The sequence below is a fragment of the Mytilus edulis genome, chromosome 3, assembly GCF_963676685.1.
Source record: "Mytilus edulis chromosome 3, xbMytEdul2.2, whole genome shotgun sequence".
Classification (NCBI taxonomy): Eukaryota; Metazoa; Mollusca; class Bivalvia; order Mytilida; family Mytilidae; genus Mytilus; species Mytilus edulis.
Window position 1 is genome coordinate 27,322,556 of NC_092346.1, and position 20,069 is coordinate 27,342,624.

Genomic DNA, 20,069 nt, shown 5'->3' on the forward strand with positions numbered 1-20,069 from the left:
GTTTACCAAATTATGTTACACCTCCCTCTGCATGACCAAACCATTCACTTATCCATTATTATCATAAATTGTGGTTCTGCAGCAGAATTCCTTCATCTACTGTAAATTCATTTATAAAACTTACATTTCCATGGATATTAAAAGTCTTCGTTTTGCCAAGGCCTTAAAAAACAAGCCTGTACAAAATTTGTAATTCCTTGGACCATTTGATTTGTGGTTCAGCTGTACCCATGAAATCCAGGGAAAATTGCTATCCAATGAATGATAATTAACCAACAGTATTAACCTATTTCCTTGAAATTACAATCCTTCACAGAAGAGGCCTGTTGTCCTATTTTGAAATAAATTTACTTACCGTTTTCAATTTTATGAATTATTGAAGAATCCAGATCTGTAAGTAAAGCTAGTGTTTCACACAATGCTACAATTTTAAGATTTTCGTTTTGATTCTTAAAATACATTAAAGTTAATTATATTAAAGAACCAGGATGAAGAGAAAGATGTGCCTCTTTACTCATATTCTTTATATTTGTGATACTCATTCATTGAGTTCATAAATTTGTAACTCACTACTTTTAGGGCAGTTCTTGCACAACTTAATCAACAGATAGAAGAATTCAGAGAGCAGCTAAATAAAGAAAGGAAAGAGAGGTAATATAAAGGAAAGATTGAGATTCATGTAATTGCATGCACTTATAAAACACAGTTTTTACAGTTAAGAAAATAAATTTTTAGTGGTTTTTTTTTTTTATCTCATTGCATGTAATAGAGCAAAACTTTTTTTAATTATTAGAAGTTTTTTATTATTAATCGCACTGCATGTAGATTTGCACTTCATAAATAACTACTACAACACATGCATGCACTTCACTTTTCACTATGCACATGACGTATTCTGCATACAAATTTTACTTATTATCTTTGACTTCAAGACTTGCTACAGAAAAGAAATTACAAAAATAACAGAAAATTTCAAGAATGAAAATGTAATACCATATATTGGGTTATTTTCGCAGGGTGTAAATTTTTCGCTTATTTTCATGGATAAAACAAAATCACTAAAAAAAATCCGCCAATTTAAGTGTGCACATGAAAAGGTATTTAAAAAAGTTTTGAATCTGCCAAAATGATAACCGCAAAAATATTTCATATACCTTATTCAATGAAAATTACGAAAATTTACACCCACGAAAATAACCTGCTATACGGTAAGGGAGTAATATTTTTGTAACCCTGTTAGTGTGTCATATTTTCTAATAACATAGAGAGACATTTGAAAAACTTATTGAGAAGCAAATAGCAGAGAAGAAGAAGAACAAAGAGCAAGAGTTTGTTAGGTTATATTCTGAGCCATCCCTTACACCCACACCTTCTCCTCCACGGTAAGGTTGGTGACGGAGCTATATCTTATTGGTCTAACATTGTGAAAAAGCCCCAGTGACATTTGCTTATAACATATAACAGTTATATCTTGAGCCAACCCTTATAACAGTTGCATAATGCTCTAGGTGACAATTTTTTTTTTAAATGAACAAGCTTTTTACACACATAACAGATGATTATGGCATTATATGTGTGCTCTGAAGAAAGAAACTTATAATGTGTGATTATTCCCAATTTTATATGTATATGTAACAATTATATATAAGACTCGGGGATCTCCATAGATGAAAATTGAACGATGGAGGAACTTTCACCATTACAAACCGTGTCTACCCTGTACAGTGTAGTGCGATCAAAAGTATTTTATTCCTCCATACAAGAAATGGTGAACATGCTAATTCATTGCTTATTTAAATAATATTTATTTGAATTTTCATTATAGAATTAGAAGTATCAATATTTTCATTTATTACCGTTTTTACCATTCAAATGCCAAGTCTTCATGGTCCCCCCTTAGTTGAGAATTACCAAAAGCTGTCTTGAAGGTCCCATGTAGATTTCTTGTATTTTTGGTAATTGTTATGGGGGTTAAAAATCATATGAGTATAAGGGACCTGGATATAACAATAGACTAATTATGTGTGAAAAAGCCCGAATATTATATCCAGTTCACTAGTAATGCATATATATATGTGCTTGTAGGTAATCTATGTTTTTCTAGTTTTCCAATTATTGTATGTTTGAAAATCCTAATATTAGCTGTATAACTTTTGTATTTTAATATCATTTATTACATAGTGTGTACTAGTCAGGAATTTGTGATAAATAATCCAGGATTAATTGCTAATTTTTAAGTGTGTTAAACTAACATGTGTTCCTTTTTAGCTGCCAAGTGTTTGACGGTGATGTTAAATTTTGTGCAATGGAACTTTGATTTAATATACCACTATTTAGATCGTTGGTCTGCAACTTCCATCTGGAAAATATTTTTAAAAAAAATTATGGATCAGTACATGTATTCAAAATTTCTGAGACATTGTATGTTCATGATTTTGCATTATCATATAAACTGGGTATTTTTGGCTCAAACATTTCCTTTTAAATAAGCAAGGAAATAGCTCTTGCTCAATTAATATGAATTAGGTTTGAAACTGTCATTATCGGTGTGCATTTATAAGTGTGAGTGTGTTTTGTAAACTTGATTTTTTTGGGCAGTGTAAATATTCAGATGTAAATGTATGATTTTTTCCTCATATTAAATGAAAACTAACTAATGTATAAAGTGCAGTTTTAATGGAAGAAAGAGTAAAGTATTCTTTAGTCGAACTATTGGCAATTTGCAAGCTGATTTGGAGTGAAAATATAAAAACAAAGTATTTGATGCAATTTTTTAATACTTGCAATTTATATTCTTAAATATTAAGTGCTGTATGACATTTTTCACATAGAAAGAAAATTGTCCTAATTTGAATGGATAGGTTAATGGTTGACATTTTTCCATGTTGAAAAGGGTGACAATGTGGTATGGGCTTTGCTCATTGTTAAAGGCCATACAGTGACCTATAGTTGTTAATGTCTGTGTCATTTTGGTCTTTTGTGTATAGTTGTCTCATTGGCAATCATACCACATCTTCTTTTTTATATTTGTTTTTGACCACATAGAATAAAGAATTAAGGTATATATTCTCATTTGTATTGTATTATTAAATAAGACAAGCATTAGAAAAAAGAACAGAGGAAAAAGATCGACAGAAGAAGAAATATGACTCTCTTGGGTAAGGTAGCATGATGCTCATGCAAGGATAACAAATGCTGTTGTGATGAAAAATAATAAGAATTTTCATTGCATATAATCGAAAATACTGCTCATTAACAAAGAGAATGAACATTTTTACTTAATATTTTATTGCATGAATAAAAGTATGCGAGTGTTTTTGTCAATTGCAATTTTGTTGCATGAATAGAATTTATAACTTTTATTTTGTGATTTGTAGTTTTGAATGCTGAAATACTATTACAATAGTGTGAGATGTGCTAATCTTATATTTCTCAGTGTTTTCCATTCGGCATTTAAGCCGGGTGTGCCGACCACCTTCTTTTGAAAGCCGACCACCTTTCGATTTTAGGAGGTGGTCGGCTTTTTTTTCAAAATCCGGATTTTTTTTCGGTTCCGTACCGTTAAAATTTGAATACTAATCCCGCCTTGTTTTCATTGACAAAGATGGCGTCCAATCGTCAAATTTCAATGTTTTCATTAATCAATCGGGGGGAAAGAAAGGCAGATGACGATGATGATAAAGAAAATACTAGACCAAATAAGTTAAATAAAATTGATAGTAATGTTGATGTTGTGGAAATTGAACAAAAATCAACCAAACAACGGAAAAGACACGCAAGTGAAGACAAATATGAGCAAAACTTCAAATGACTTATAGTCACAGAGGAAGGATACTACTAGCTGTTCTGTGTGCCAAAAATACGGCACAAAAGCAAGAAACAGGACAGAAACCTGGATCGAAAGGCCTTAAATCCATGCTGATGCATAAAATTGTAAATGAAAGAAGAGATAAAAGAGATAAATTTAAAAAAAAATAAAATCAAAGAATATTTGACAATTAATATGACTACTTCTATTTATGTTTGTTCAACTCCATTAAATGTGAATATTATACTAACCTTTATTTCTGTGACCCCCACAGTAAATTAAAAAAGGTTGGACATTTAAAAAAAAAACCACCCGGTTGCAAGTTATTTTTTTAAAACACCCACCTTACCTTAGTGAAAAAAGGAAAACACTGTTTCTTTATTTCTCTTAATTACAATTTTCCATTTTTATCCATCATCATATACAGATATTAGAAAATAGACTTTATTGGGCTTTGGTCACTGTTGAAGGTTGTAAAGTGACCTATAGGGTTAATTTCTGTGTCATTTGGTATCTTGTGAAGAGGTGTCTCAATGGCAATAATGTTACCTAGTGACCTAAGATTAAGATGTTGAGTCTAAGCAGTTAATGGCTCCCATTCATTAATAAAAGACTTCAGAATTAAATATTTTACATTCCCCTTTTTCATTCACATTGAAAGTTACCTCCCTTTCCTTGGTCTATTTTGGAAGAGTTTGATTTGATTGATGCAAGTACTCATTGTAATGACTTTAAATTTATAAGTTATGCATTTGTTTTTATATAATGTTTTTTGTTTGTTAGTGTTTCCATCCCTGTCAGTCAAAACAAATTTATGGTAATTTATTAAAATATTTCAATTTTTTTTTACATAAGGTCGGTGGTTTGTTATGGTAGTATTTAAACATTGGTCCCTATGAGTTTTAAATAAATGGTCTAAAAAAATTAATATACTCCACAAGAAAGTTTCTTAACACTGAAACGAATATGCATCAATCTGAATAATTTTGTGAAGAGAAGGGAATGGTCTTAGATAAATTTTAAATATTAGATCATGGATATGATGTAACTTTTTTGATGTAACGTAATGACTTTCAGTGCATTTGCAAATTATAAGGTAGATAATTGCATGGACTATAATGACATTGTATTGTTTAGTTTACAATGGAAATCATTGACATTTGTTTGTACTAACCAATTTTCAAACCTTTTTTTATAAAAAAATATGTGTGATTGAAATAAAAAATAGAAACTTTTTTATATATCTTGAGCTTTGCCTGTGAAATTTTGTTTTTGATATCAGCATTATTTTATTTGAAAAGGGTTTTAGAAAATAAAACATAGGCCCTGCAAAATAATAATCAAATTGCAAGTAATGGATTAATCTGTGTGAGAGAGAAAAAATCTGATGAGTTATGTAATGGTGTTTTTATTGAGCTATTAATATTTTAAAGAAAAATAAAAATACTTTTTATTTTCAGTAGTATTTGTTTTATCTTTCAGTTAACTCTTATTAGTGCAGTTTAAGTTTTGTGATGTTACCCTTTCCGACAGTTGCATGTATAAAAAAATATTTATTCATCTGTATAACTTTTATTAATGGCATATCAAGTTTTCTTTTATTGTTTAATAGTTACCTATAAGTTCAGATACAATGTATATCTATCATTAAAACAATTTTTTCAGGGATAGCGTTTTTTTATGTTTGTGTTGACTATGATATATAGTACAGTATTAAAAAGTTTTTCAAGATATTAGTGCATATACATTTGTGTAATGATAGTAAATGTACCTGCAATCATAGAATCAATAAATTCAGCATGTATCTGAATGAAATTTTTGAATTCAAATCAAAATATGAATGACATAAATGTCTGCTTAAAAAAATTGTTGAAGAATGTACTTGTATATTATTAAATGTGGAAATTTTATATATGATTTTTTCATTGTGCCCCAATTGTTTATGACATGGTTTTAAAACCACAAATTTTATTTTTCTTATAGAATGAATGTACAAAACCAGAAAAACAATGTATCTAAAGACATAGAGGAAATGAAGATGGATAACCATACATTCCTCACACAGATGAATACTCAGATACAAGATGGAAAAGTTCAACATCTAGAACTTACCAATGAGGTAAGTTCAACATCTAGAACTTACTAATGATGTAAGTTCAACATCTAGAACTTACTAATGAGGTAAGTTCAACATCTAGAACTCATGAATAAGGTAAACACTTTTACTATCTTTAGAATGTTGATGGAAAAGTTTCCACCTTGCCACCTACCTCTCTTTGGGAATGGTACCGACTGTGCAAGGGATGTATAGCCAGTCAAGGTTGCTGAAAACTTCCATCAATTCATTGGGAATAGAAATTATGGTCATTTTTATCTAAGAAGATGCTTAAACTAATTTCTATTTTGCATAATTGACTAACGCTAAAGTAATAAGAATTCCTAGACCCCCGTTCCTGATCATCTATGAAGTAAAGGAGATTGCCAAAACATTATTGAGTTAGGATATGACATGCTTACAATGAATGGAAAGATGGTTGCTGTCAACAAAATGGATAGAAGGATTTAAGGAAATGACACTGAAAAAAATGGACCAATAATTCAGTAAAGCATGACAGTTAAAGGTTAAAACTAAGAAAAGGGAGTTAGCTTTGATAGTTTCTTCATCATTAGTTCTTTGTAACAAATTTTATATAAGATATTCTGTGTTACTTATTATCAACCTTAGTCTAAAATTGAGAAAGGAAATGGGGAATGTGTCAAAGTGACAACAACCCCACCATAGAGCAAACAACAGCCGAAGGCCACCAATGGGTCTTCTAACCTTTTTTTTAAGACGATCTACTGAAAATTGTAATGCTAGTACATTTTCTAATGTACAATTTTTTAATTAATTATAAATATTTAGCAAGATTTGTTATTTTAACTATGAGTGTGTGCAAACTCCTAAAATGAAACTGAAAAGATTGCCAAAAAAATAAAACTACTGGTATTGTGTAAAAGTGATTAAACCAAGAATGGTCATAATTTAATTGTTCATTTTATAAGGCCATTGATGAAATCTGTGAAAATTTTTCTTTAAATGGACATTTTATTTATATATTTTAAGGGAACATCATTACAAAAAGAACTAAAGGAAGATGAAAAAGAAATAACAGATTTGGAGGGCAACTTGACAAAAGCTCAGGATGACTACCAAAACATGTTTGATGCTATGAAATATAAAGTTGCTAGATATGAGGTTAGTTTGATATGAGGCAAAGCCAAACCCAACCAATCTCTTATACAGACAAAGTTGAAAGAACGATAACTCTGTTTGTATAGGAGATTAAAACCCGATATAAATATTATTAACCCGATAAATTCTGTATTAGGACAATTGCACACTGTGTAACGAATTTATCCTGATTTTAATATATTCTATATTTTTATATTCAAATTCAATAATTAGGACAGTAGCAACCTAATATATTTAGATATTTAATCTTATAGTACTAATACTGTGAAAAATGAAAAATATTAGGACTATAAAACAAGAATGTGTCCAAAGTACATGGATGCCCACTCGTGCTATCAATTTCTATGTTGAGTGGACCGTGAAATTGAGATAACAAAATCTGACTTGGCAGTAGAATTCAAAGCAGATCCAGGGGGGGGGGGGGCCCTTTTGTGGGAAAAATTTGGTTAATTATATAGTGAATCACTGAAGCATGACTGGAGCAGGCCCCCCCTTACGAAAAGTTCTGGATCAGCCACTGGAATTAGAAAGATCATATCATAGGTAACATGTATACTAAGTTTCAAGTTGATTGGATTTCAACTTCATCAAAAACTACCTGGACCAAAAACTTTAACCTTATTAGAACAATATCAGCAAATCAAGTTGCGAGAAATTACTCTTAATCAGGATAATATTATTTATTTCCTACATATTTTGTATTTCAGCAAGAGATTGCCGAAATGGAGCGAGCTATTATTGATAGGAAGAACGATATTGAAGAGAAGACGCCAGCTTATGAAGATCTAGAGAAGTTTTTTGAGAATCGCACTAATGAATACGATGTGCTAAAACGTAGCATAGCTAGTATGTTGATACTGTCTCTGTTTCTATAGAAACATCACATAGGTTCAGATGGTAGAGTGTGTTGTGTGTGTGTGTGATTTATTTATAGTATCATTTGAGCCACAGTGATAAAGTCCCAGACGACAGCTGTGGAATAGTTATAGTATCACATACCAGCTATGTATTAAAATTCTGCTAACTTTGCAATGTGTGGGGAAAATGCTGTCACTGTGTTATTAGGCCCCAAAATTGTTGGGGAAATATTGTCATTATGGGGTTGTATTCCACTATTTTTCTGATAAATGTTGTCACTATAGGGTTTGATGCAGGAATTTGTATGTGAAATGTTGTCACTATAGGGTTGGATGCAGCAACATGTTTGTAAAATGTTGTCACTGAAGGGTTGGATGCAACATTTATTTTTATGCCACTGCAAAAAAATTATGTTTGTATAATGCTGACATTTCGTCATCGTCATACAAAGACACATTTTAAAAGTTTCTAGACAAAACCTTTAGTTTAAGGTGGTACCCAACACTTTCGCTAAAATTAATTTGGCTCATTTAATTTTCATAAAATTTTGACAATGCATTTTCTTTGACCCTTTAACAAAAATGTAAAAAAATTTAAAAAGTTTAACCAACCATTTTGCCAGAAAAATTACACTGGTTATATAGCAGTTTGACAAACACCAATTTTGATCATTTAGAAGCTTAATATTCCCTTTACAACACAACGTAATTAAAAAGTTTAGATGACTTCACAGAGTTATCTCCCTGTAGTGTTAGGTACCACCTTAAGTGAATGGATCTCCATGAATTTTTGTCAGAAGGTTCAATACAACAAAAGGAAGGTTGGGATTGATTTTGGGGTAATGGTACCGTCAGTTCAGGAATTAGGGGACAAAAACCAGCATTTTTGTAGTTTCCAGGCAACCACTTGTGTGAAAGTGTATCACAAGTTTCCAGATTACAAAGAAAAGTCTGGGATTGAGTTTGGGGGTAGATGCTCAAAATGTTCAGGAAAAAGAGTAAAAACAGGGTCAAAAACAAGCATTTTATGAGTTTCCAGACAGTAACTTGTGTTTAAGGGTATGGAATGGATCTCAATGAAATTGTACTACAAGGTTTGGAACTTCCATACTTCAAACTTTTAATCGGAAATATTGTTTCCAATGATCTTGTCATCCAACCAACATGGCCGCCATGGCTTAAAATAGAACATAGGGGTTCAATATAGAAGTCTAAGGGAAAATTAAACAATTTTAAATGGTCAAAAATAATTATAACTACTGCAAGACTACAATGGGCTGACCTGCTTTTGATTTAACTACTAGGACATATTAAATCAAACTTGGCCTCAATTATTATTAAGGTATCTAATACTGTTAATTGTGATTTTTTTTCCTCCAAAACAACAGTAAATAAAGGTGAGCGACAGGCTCTTGAGAGCCTCCAGTTTGGTTTTTCTTATCTAAATGATTTTTAAAGTTTGTTTTTGCTGGATTGGGTACAACTATTTGTTTGATAAATGTGGGGTGGGATAAGGCAATTGTTTGATTAATGTTGTCATTGTGGGTTTGGATGCAATAATATTTTGATAAATGTTGCCATTCTTGGTTGGGCTTAACAAATTTTCTGATAAATGTTTACATTTTGGAATGAGCTTATCAAATTGTCTGACAAATGTTGGCATTTTTGGGTTGGGTGTAACAGATTGTCTAATAAATGTTGGCGTTTTTAGGTTGGGCGTATCAAATTGTCTAATAAATGTTGTCATTTTTGGGTTGGGCGTTACAAATTGTCTGATAAATGTTGGCATTTTTGGATATGGGGTAATATATTGTCTGTTAAATGTGGTCATTATGATTGCTGCAATATTGAAATTTTAAAACAACTTGTAGAAAGAGAAAAAAAAAGAAAAGTACAAAATATATTACATGTATTACATGTACAATAATAGGCTGATTTCTTCATTGAATTTCACTTCAAATAAGTCAGACATAGCCAAGTTATTCAGGGATAAACATAATTCGAGGATATAAGACATTATCTCTTTTATGACTGTTTTTTTATAGACAAACATGATGTTTTAGGTCAAGATTTTATAAATACAAGGAACCTACATATGTAGTTAGTTAGTTATTGGTGAAGGTCATGAAAAATTATTACTTTGCAGATTTATAACCAACGTTGAATAGTTTATAGTCTGTCCTTGCTAGATTTTCTGGTTTTACAAAAGTTGAAACTGTTACCATGGGAATAACAGATATTACAGCATGATTGGAAAACTATCTATAGAATATGATAAAATAAAAATCTTAATTCTTAAAAGAACTCATTGAAAAATGTATATATATTAATGGTTTTTGTTGTAATCAACAATTTTAACAATTACTTTGCATGTTAACCATGCTAACTGTGTGAGATTTACCCCAGAAATTTTAACATTTAAAAAAACACCTCAAGATTCAAAATTTGTCTTCATGTGGCATGTACTTAAAAGTAAACTGAGGTGTTCCCATTTTTATATGTAATCACTAACTTGTCAAAGACAGGAAAACACTAATTGCTAGAAAAATGATACATACATTCATTTGTATTATGTTAAGTGATATAATTTAACTAGGGAGTATTAACAATAAACAAATTGAATATTTATATACTTTTTATAAAATTGGAATTTTTTGTATGCATGTAAATGATTATTACAGAGATGAGACAGAAAAAATCTCAGTTAGAAGACAGCATCCACAAAGATACAATGAAAAAACAACAAATGACAGAACCAAGGGTAAGGTCACTTCAAAGTTTCAGAATCTAATGAATTCTGGGTAAATGTTTAAAAGCAGAAATTAAAACATACCTGTAGAGTTGATTGAATGAAAAAATTGATGACATTATTTTGATATTGGTTATTTTAACATAATGCTTTTATATTTTCTAAGTTTTATTTTTCTAATATTCAGATTTTAAATTAGTATTATGCATAGATAAAAGGTGAGTGATTCAGACTCATTAAAATCTTGATAGCTAACAATTTTCAGAAAAGGCTGTTGTTACAAATTAATTTAATGTTGGAATATTTGCCACTAGTGAAGGTGGTCATTGGTTTTACCCTTCAATGTCAATCCAAAGTCTTCAAAATTAGTATTTGCTGCTTATCTGCCAAGACTGGTAGGCATGTTAAAAATCCTGCTCAATTTGTCAATCAAGTCCCAAGAAGGCTTCATAATAATATCCAATCAACATGCTCTCATCCTGAATATGCATGTAATAGCTGCCACTGGAATTTAAACAGCCATCAATTTTAATAGAAATAACCAAGAAAATTGGTCAATACATAAGTTGTACCATTTATCCTAATCATATTTTCCTAAAACTGGACTAGTGATTTATTTATTTCCAGGAAAAACTTAAAAAAGATTTAAAAAAGAAAAGAGATGAAGCCATATTTCAGCTTAAAAGACATGGTGAAGATCGGCAGAAACTTGAAAAAGATATTTACATTGCTGGTTGTAAATTGAGATCTGTCTTGGAAGAGAATCATAAATTTGAAGAGGTAATAAGGGCATACCAAATTGATCTAATGTAAGAGGTGTTCTTTAAAAACTTTTAAGGTACCAAGGGAAGGCATGTTTAAATTGCTGGTTATGCCTTGAAAATATTATTTACTTGTGAAAATTGCATTATAAGCAATCTTGTGTGTACATTTCTTGCCAGATTTTTATGAAACATATCAGAGGTTTATATAAGCAATATCTCAGACAAGTTCGAAAATCAGTGCCGATCAAATATTTTAAAAAGATGCCACTTGGAAATATTAATTATATCGGAAATTGCATTGTATTTGCCCTCGATCCTTCATTTAATTCACTAAAGATATTTATAAAAAGTTAAAAAGAATGAAAAAGGGATTTTGTTTTAGTTATTGCCCTTGGATAGATAAAATATGTGAATGCATAGTAAATTGGAACTCGTTTCTTTTATAACTCTTGGTTTGACTGTACACATGAAAACTGGTATTCCATGATTAATAAGGAATTCACAGTTAACTGTTGGATGCTAATTTTTTTAATGTACTTGCATGTTATTCTTTTCAATACATAGGGATGTGATTATTTGAGAAAGGAGATAACAGATATTCACCAACAGATGATTGACAATGAAAAGATCAAGAATATGTTGGGATTACAGTTACAAGAATCTAAAGGTATTTGATAACAATTTTCAAGTTTTAGAGAAAAAGATTTGAGGGAAATTCATTTCTAATTCTTTTTCACTTCCTTGTCATAGATAGATACCATATTTTCTCTATCAGCCAGTTTGCATGTTTATCAATTTTTTTCCTGATCTTGGCTTTGATCCCTTGCTGAGATAATTTAGATGTAAAGAGATGTGGTATGATTGCCAATGAGACAACTATTTACCTAACTCGAATAATTCAAGCCCTTTCCGTGTCCTATTTTCTCCCACACGAGGGCTTGAACTCCTTATGATCATTGGCCGCGTCGCCTGCTCTCTGTGAGAGAGAGCCAATTAGCGGCGATCAGGATAATGAGTCTGCGCAACTCTCTTGTAATTGTCTTACTAAACATGTGTGTTCAATTAACACAAATCCGATAATAATTAATTAACATCAATTAACATCAGTTTACATCATTTAACATCAATAAGCTCTGGAACTCCTCCTTCTTTAGCTGCCAATTTAAATCAAAATTCCCATATTGCAAAGCGGTGTGAAAATTCCAGTTGACGGTCTTGATCGAGGAAGATGTTCAGGCGTTAATGTAGCCTTCGTAGATCAGCTGAATATAACGACTGAATTATTCAGGTTACTATTTACCAAAAGTACATAAATGTATTCACTAACAGTTCAGTGTACTGCCTTCAATGAAATTCACAACTCATACTGTATAGTTATCTATGAAGGACCCTGACATGACAAAATGTGATACAATTCAAATGAAGCAACAAAATTATCTGAATTATGTAGACTTTTAAACCATTTAAGGATGTTTGCTTGTCATATTTTGGAATTTTTGTCAGATTTTCATAATCCTCTGGTTTTATCCATTTGAATGCCTTAAAAAAAATTGCCCATGGAGTCATGGACCCCCATTTTTCTTTTTACAAATCTTTAACATGTATAATTATAAGCCATTTGTAAAAGTCTTAAGAAATTTTATTTATTTTTCAATTGTATTTGAGAACTTTAACTGGTCAATGATTAAGCTATGAAAAGTCAAGAGGGAACATTTTCCCGCCAAAATTCATATGGATAATATCTCGAAAACAAGCACATTGACCCCTATATTTTGTTGGCTTTTTTTATTCCTCAATTAATCCTCTATCAATATATACTAGTTTTATGGAAAGTTATTTATTTTGAAATAGAGCAGCAAACATCCTTAATAGGGGATTCCTTCACCACCTTGTGATTTAATATGATTCTGATTACTTTCGTGAACTTGCTTATTTACTTGTACTTATGATATTTTTAGACATCAATATACTATCATATATAGATTTTGAAGCCTCTTTTGTAAAATCTATTGATGCAAAATAGGGAACCTGAAGGGACCATATGAAATATGTGAATATAGTTATAGGTCAGTTATGTTTTTTGATAGATAATACTGACTGTTCTTTTGATGTTGAAATGACAAGCATCTAAAAAAAACTAACCAATATTTCCATTTTTAGGTCATCTAGTGGAGAGCTGGGATGTGGATAATCAGATTCAAGAGGTGAGCTGAGAAGTTGTAGTTTGAGTGAAATTTCAGCTTATGCTAAGCTAAAAATTTGATATTTACATATTAGAATTGGGATAAAATAAGTAAAAAATAACAAGCTAAGTTGTAGTTTTTAATGAAGCAGTAACCTACCAAAGATCAGTATGAAAGAAGGTGAAAATCTAAAGACACACTGACAATGAGCATAGCACATTATGGCATGCTTTTAAGACACTCAAAATGTATGTGAAACATCTTAAAAGAAATGGCTGTCTGTCATGCAATAAAAATAGAAAAGTAATAGAATATGAAGCAGCCACATGTTAACAGTAGTGTTATTATGCATGGTCGGTTATAAAAGTTTATATATCGGATATTCAATTTAATAGGATGTGGCATTGTTGGAAGGGACCTCACCAAACTGCCCACAGCCCTCTATGAGTATTTTGCATACATCAAATGAACATACAACTACAAATTAACTATAATCCATATCCAAAAATAAAACAACCTGAATCCCACTCTCTTACATTCATTATAATGAGATCTGAATGAGATAGCCTTTACTGGAACACTAAGTGTTGATTTCAGCATGAAAATGCACAAATGCTAGAACGATCTTCATCATGGCTTCAAGAATTTTAAATGGTACATTGTATTATTTTTAAATTCAGAACTTTGCAGAAAAGGATCAGGAAGTTTTGGCACTGTTTGGTGAAATTCTTGGAAGGACAGACGAGAGAAGGGACAAAATCACAGAGATAAGTTCCAGACTAGAAGATGAACTGCTTATGTTAGGTGGTTTCCTTGACAACTTGTCAACTCGTAGACCAAAAGGTATGATATTTGTATAGATTGCCACTAGTTGTCAGTAAGTGATTTTTTTTGTAGATATTTTTTTTACACTTCATTGCATTCTAACATTAGATATTGGAAAGAAAAACAGTTTCTAGTTTATAAATATTTTATACTGTTATATTGATTTCAATTGCCAAAACAGGTTTTGACAGAAGACCAGAGATAAATGTTAGAAGATATGAAATACTGAAAAGTTCAAAGAAACATGTATATTAAGTTAATTCAGTCGAAAATATTTATAATTTTGTATAAAGAGAATACTACACTTGAAAAAAAGAAACATTAATTTCAAATTTTACTGCCTTAAAAATTTAATAGGCGAATTTAGCACTCATTATGACCCTACATTTGCACAACCAGTTTCATTTGAATGTTGTACTTCAAAAACTGTTTGCAGTGGTGTTCTTTCACAACTATTTTAATTTTTAATTGTATATTTAATGCTTTGAAAATATATCTTCTGTTCATGTTTTTACCTTATTGTCATGCGCTTATTCAATCTATCAATTTAATGACATTATACAAATATAGTCTTTGTATGAGGTCGATACAAGGATATATTGACCTGAAAGAAGTATATTGACTGAGGATGAAGTCCGAGGCCGATATACTTTTTTGGGTTGATATATCCTGTATTGACCTCATATTTAGGCTATATTTGATATATTATTAATTTCTGACCATGTTTGTATCAAAATCGTCATTTAGGTTTGTTGAAACGTTATAGATATTACATTGTCCCCTTGACAATAACAACATATTAGTTGTTATTTCATTTACTTTTTTTTTTTTTGGACATCTTATGTATTTGAAATTTTTTTTTCGTCAAATAATCGATCACAGCCTTTGAAAATATAGTTTAACATGTGACTATCCCTAAACGAATCAAATTTGTTTAAATATACGAATTAATAATATTATACAATTATTGACTTTTGATGAGGTTGATACAATGATTTATCAACCCCAGAGATGTGATATTCACCAAGGCCAACGGCCGAGGTGAATATCACATCTGGGGTTGATAAATAGAGATTAATACATGGCCTTTTCCATATCAGCCTGGGTATCATCCCGAGACCCCCATATCAGCCCGAGACGGAGTCGAGGTGCTGATATGGGTCGAGGGATGATACCCAGGCTGATATGGAAAAGGCCATGTATTAATCGCTTTATCATATACTTCCGACAATAGTTTTATGTAAGGCAAATAAATAAATGCAATAACTATAACAATCAAAAACTTTATAAAAAAGTTAAATTATGAATCAAATATACTATAATTGTTCAACAACAGCATCACTACCTCCTTATATTTGGTAACATTTCCTATAGAGGCATTTTGAAACATTGAAATTTTGGAAGAGTTTTATGATCATTACTACTCCATGTTTGTTGTACTATAAAATGATTCATAATTGTCAATGGCATTTGTTAGCAAGTACTAAACTACCCCACAAAAGTTCCCGTAAATTTTGACGTCGTCATAAAAAATATCTGACGTCACAATGGAAAAGTAAACAACCGATACCGGAAACACCGGAAGTAACTTTCACGAGAGGCACTATTATGGGTTTTGTGCACGAGATGCCCCTGATATGGGTTATCAGCCCGGGTGGGCAATTATGGCTTGTGTACTTCCGCTCATTACACATATGCAAAAGCTATCATATCAATGCTAAGTATATGATAAATCATTGTATCAACTGATATCAAAAGTCAACAATTGCTTTATTATATGACTCTTTAGTTCTCAGTGTCATTTTCATATTTTTAGATTGTGAAATATATTGATGTTGATCGGCGAGTATTTTTAGAATCCTTTTCTATCAAAATCTTCTTAATTTCCTCATTATTTAACGATGGAAAGCGTTTTTCAGTAGCTACTTCTGCTGCTCCAGCCATACTTTGTTGCCGGAAACATGTAACTGTCGTCTGTTAGATCGAAACGATTTTATGATGAGAGCGCTGATTGGTTGATATTTATTCGGTCGTCCAATTAAAAACCATTTCATTTATACATCCCTTAAATAGCTAACAAGAATTCACCATTTCTATATTTAGGTACACGGACGCTGTTCCAAATCTTATATTAACCTCTTGTGATTTTTGACGCGGTGAATATAATGTTTTATCAAAGAGGATTTCCTATGCTTTAATCCAATGAGAAAACAGAAAATTTATAGTCATATAATAATACTCTATATACCTCAGGATTTGGTTAAGTTTTGTGTAAAAGTGAATTTCTCAGATAATTACACCTTATGTAAGAATCCTGGGTTTTGATTGGTTGATAGCCAGTATATTTTTCACCAATTTACTGCTATCAAATGAATATCTTTCATTTTTAACATTGCCGGGGTTTAGCAAAAAGGATATCCCTTTTTTACCCTCTCTGCCGTGGTATTTGCAAAAAGATACACTATCCGACTGGACGCTTATAACGTCACGATCGTCAATGCGTTTTAGACATTCCTTATAATTAAACAGATATAGCATGTTCTTGAGGGGTATTTTCGAAAAATACCAGTCTTGAGAATGAATTTCCCTCGCCTTACGGCTTGCAAAATTTAACATTCTCTCGACTGGTATTTTTTGCAAATACCCCTCCTTAGTATGATATATCTGTTCAAAATTAAAGTTTTTCAATCAGTATAATTCTTTTATACAGTTCTGTATTGATTTGATCAATAACTTTTGGGTCAGAAAAGACTTGTATACATTTTTCTTAAGGTTTTAGGTCAAGAATCTATGTATGTGTATCATTGCTTTCCTTTCACAATAATTTCAGTAAAGGTTTGGTCACTCTGACCTATTTTTCTGTTGAAATAAAAAAAAAAAAAGGAGAATCATTAAAAGTCCCATTTTCAGAATTTTCTGATTGATTAATGATATTTCACTACAAACCTCATTCTCTAACATAAGATGGTGAGTGTCACAACACCCCTCAGAACTCTGAATATCATTTAAGGGTTTTTTTTATCATTTAAAAGCTGAAAACCTGTTTTTCAGAGTTTTGACCCAAATAAATCCCTTTTCCTTTCATAAATAAATGAATCCAAGCTGATTTTATAGAGTAAGAAGAGGAGTTATTAAACAGTTTAATATTCTGTTTGGTTTATTTGCATGTGACTTTATTTCAGCATCATTGTATACATGTAGTAAGTACTAGACACCCGTAGTAATTTTATAGATTTTCATTTTTTTAGGAAAGAAAAAAGTTACTTTAAAAGGTATTGGTTACCAGTTCACTGTGTTGATATTGTTCAGAAGTAAAATCCATGATGTTTGGGGATTTTTCTTTGAAAGAATACTTAAAGTTGCTTACTTTATGAAAAACCACGTTCTGCTGGAAAGTTGTCTCATTGATAATCATATTACAAGTCCTTAATGTTATATTTGGAACTTTTTCCTGTAACAATAGTAAAACATTCAGAAAAAGAATATATTGACAAATTCACAATTAAATTCTGTTTCAATAATACTGTCATTAAAATGATTTTTATTGTGGATTTTTTTTTCTCACTATGAATAATCTTTTATAAGATTACGAAATTTCGATTCAAAAAAGCTTTCAACAAATAGCAAACAGTTATGAGCAAAACGTAGAACTATTTAAAAAATATCTTTTTTATCTTAATCTCCAAAATAAAATTGAGAAAGGAAATGGGGAATGTGTCAAAGCGACAACAACCCGACCATAGAGCAGACAACAGCCTTATTTGAATTGAATTTATAATTTTCGAACATCATGGTTTTTCCGGTTCTGTTGTAGTTGCCATGTCAATTGCTTTATACAGTTGCATCATTAAAAATGCCCCATTGAATGAACAAAACTTCACAAATAGGCAATCACAACATAGACTTATATTTCACAAAATATAGAAATCTCCACATTTATAGCATGAACAGATATGAAACAAATTATGTTCCCATTGGTATCCCTTTTTGCATCAAAAGCCATTTATGTGTTTACCAATATTCTGGGATGTTACAACTTAATTTCATCATGAGATATCTTTAAAAAATTCCTGTGTTAAAACTTCAGTTTCTGAGGAGGAACTCAGGTTGTTTTCTGTATCAAAATACAAATACTGATTTTCACACCAGACAATTTTTTGAAAAGCTCTTAATGAAATTTAAATTATAAGAAAGTTGTTAACACTAGAATGGTTTTTGCTTCCATTTTTTAACAAAAACATCTGTATTCAACACCAGGCAATCTTATTATATACCATGTGTAAAATTTGCCTTAACCTTTCAACCATCTTTTATTACCTGAAGAACAATTTCTTGCCTACCTTTTTTCAGATATTTTCCTGTGTCTATAACACCTTCATATTAGTATGGTCCATCTCTTACCTAGTACTTTTATCTGAGTTGAATATAGGGTTTATTCATATTTTCTACAAGCTACTGTGAAGCAAGCTGATTATGTTCTAGATTGATTATTCCTTGCTTAATGTCCAGTGGCAAATATTTCATGCATATTTAGGACAAATTAATAACTACAATAGGTTTGTCTACCAGAATGAAGAAAAGGACATTTTGTCTGCCCCTAGAAAATAAGGGATCTCAGAAAGGGGGAATTTTTGCCTTGCAACAGGGCCACTACAGATCACTTAGAGAGTTGTCTTATGTTATTTCATTTGCCTTTTAGGTTGTTAACATATATCCAACTGCTCTCATTATTGTTAAATGTTGTAAAAACATCTAAAATTGATATTGATGTACTATGAATAGCCCTCTTCCTAAAAGATGTTCAGAATTTTTATGTGTCTTTATCAATCATGTACTTAAAGGGGGATGATTTTCAGCATACCTGGACTAAAGATCTTAGTGTTTTTCACATCCAGCTCACCTGGACTGTAGTAAATATTAGTGATGATCACTTGAATTATTAACATTAACAGATCAATTTTCCAAACACATTTCAGTCCTGAGTACAGCAGCCTTCAGGAAATATTTCTGTTGAAATGAATTGGCAATCATTTGCTAGAAACTTTGTTGATATAATGATTTTCCCATCTTTTACCACAATATAATTTCATGTTTGAAGTTGCCAGATGTTATGATTTTTAGCTGAATCTTGATATAGCTCATGGTTATAACAGGAATTTAGACTGTAAATGTTTGATATATGTGAACATTCTTTTTTATCAACTTATATCAGGTGGTCTCCAACATCAGCATCAAAGTGCCAATAGATTTTCATACTTTTATACTTATAAGTTGGTTTTATTTAGTGAAAGAATGAATTGCTATTGTGTTGATCCCTAGATGAGTAGATTTTGGGAGAAGGATTTTTTTCTTCTTTACTTATTACAGAATTTTGGTCTTAAAATACTATTTAACTTGAATTTAAATAACAAAACAAAATATTTTTAGAATGTGTTAAAATCATTCTATAGCCAAAAAATTGACTTGTTCATAATAATAAACCAAATAGGTTTACTGAGTCAATATTTTGTCAAATGGATACATGGCATTGTTTTAAAGATTGTTTTAAAAATTGCTTTTCTTTAATTTACCATCATGATTGTAATTGTATGTATTCATATTACAATATATCACCACTGTACATGTATTTTTTTAACAAAATTATAGGT

The 20,069-nt window shown here is 30.9% G+C and overlaps 1 protein-coding gene and 1 long non-coding RNA gene across 8 annotated transcripts in view; both read left to right on the forward strand.

Moving 5' to 3' along the window:
• The window catches only part of LOC139516126 (coiled-coil domain-containing protein 175-like), a 175,156-nt gene that overhangs the window by 154,610 nt on the left and 477 nt on the right, over positions 1-20,069 (forward strand). For 3 of the 7 annotated variants that reach the window (XM_071305998.1, XM_071305999.1, XM_071306002.1), the window contains 8 exons: positions 6,915-7,046; positions 7,751-7,889; positions 10,582-10,661; positions 11,277-11,429; positions 11,978-12,080; positions 13,574-13,617; positions 14,277-14,439; positions 17,670-17,693. In XM_071305998.1, the coding sequence (XP_071162099.1) occupies positions 6,915-7,046; positions 7,751-7,889; positions 10,582-10,661; positions 11,277-11,429; positions 11,978-12,080; positions 13,574-13,617; positions 14,277-14,439; positions 17,670-17,693 (838 nt within the window). Of the gene's footprint in view, positions 1-579; positions 652-3,095; positions 3,159-5,791; positions 5,928-6,914; positions 7,047-7,750; positions 7,890-10,581; positions 10,662-11,276; positions 11,430-11,977; positions 12,081-13,573; positions 13,618-14,276; positions 14,440-17,669; positions 17,694-20,069 lie in introns of all 7 variants that reach the window. The other 4 variants (XM_071306000.1, XM_071306003.1, XM_071306001.1 and 1 more) reach the window with 4 other exon arrangements.
• LOC139516129 (uncharacterized) lies at positions 8,228-9,791 on the forward strand. Its single transcript, XR_011662917.1, has 2 exons — positions 8,228-8,392; positions 8,670-9,791. It is a non-coding gene; the product is annotated as an uncharacterized lncRNA (long non-coding RNA).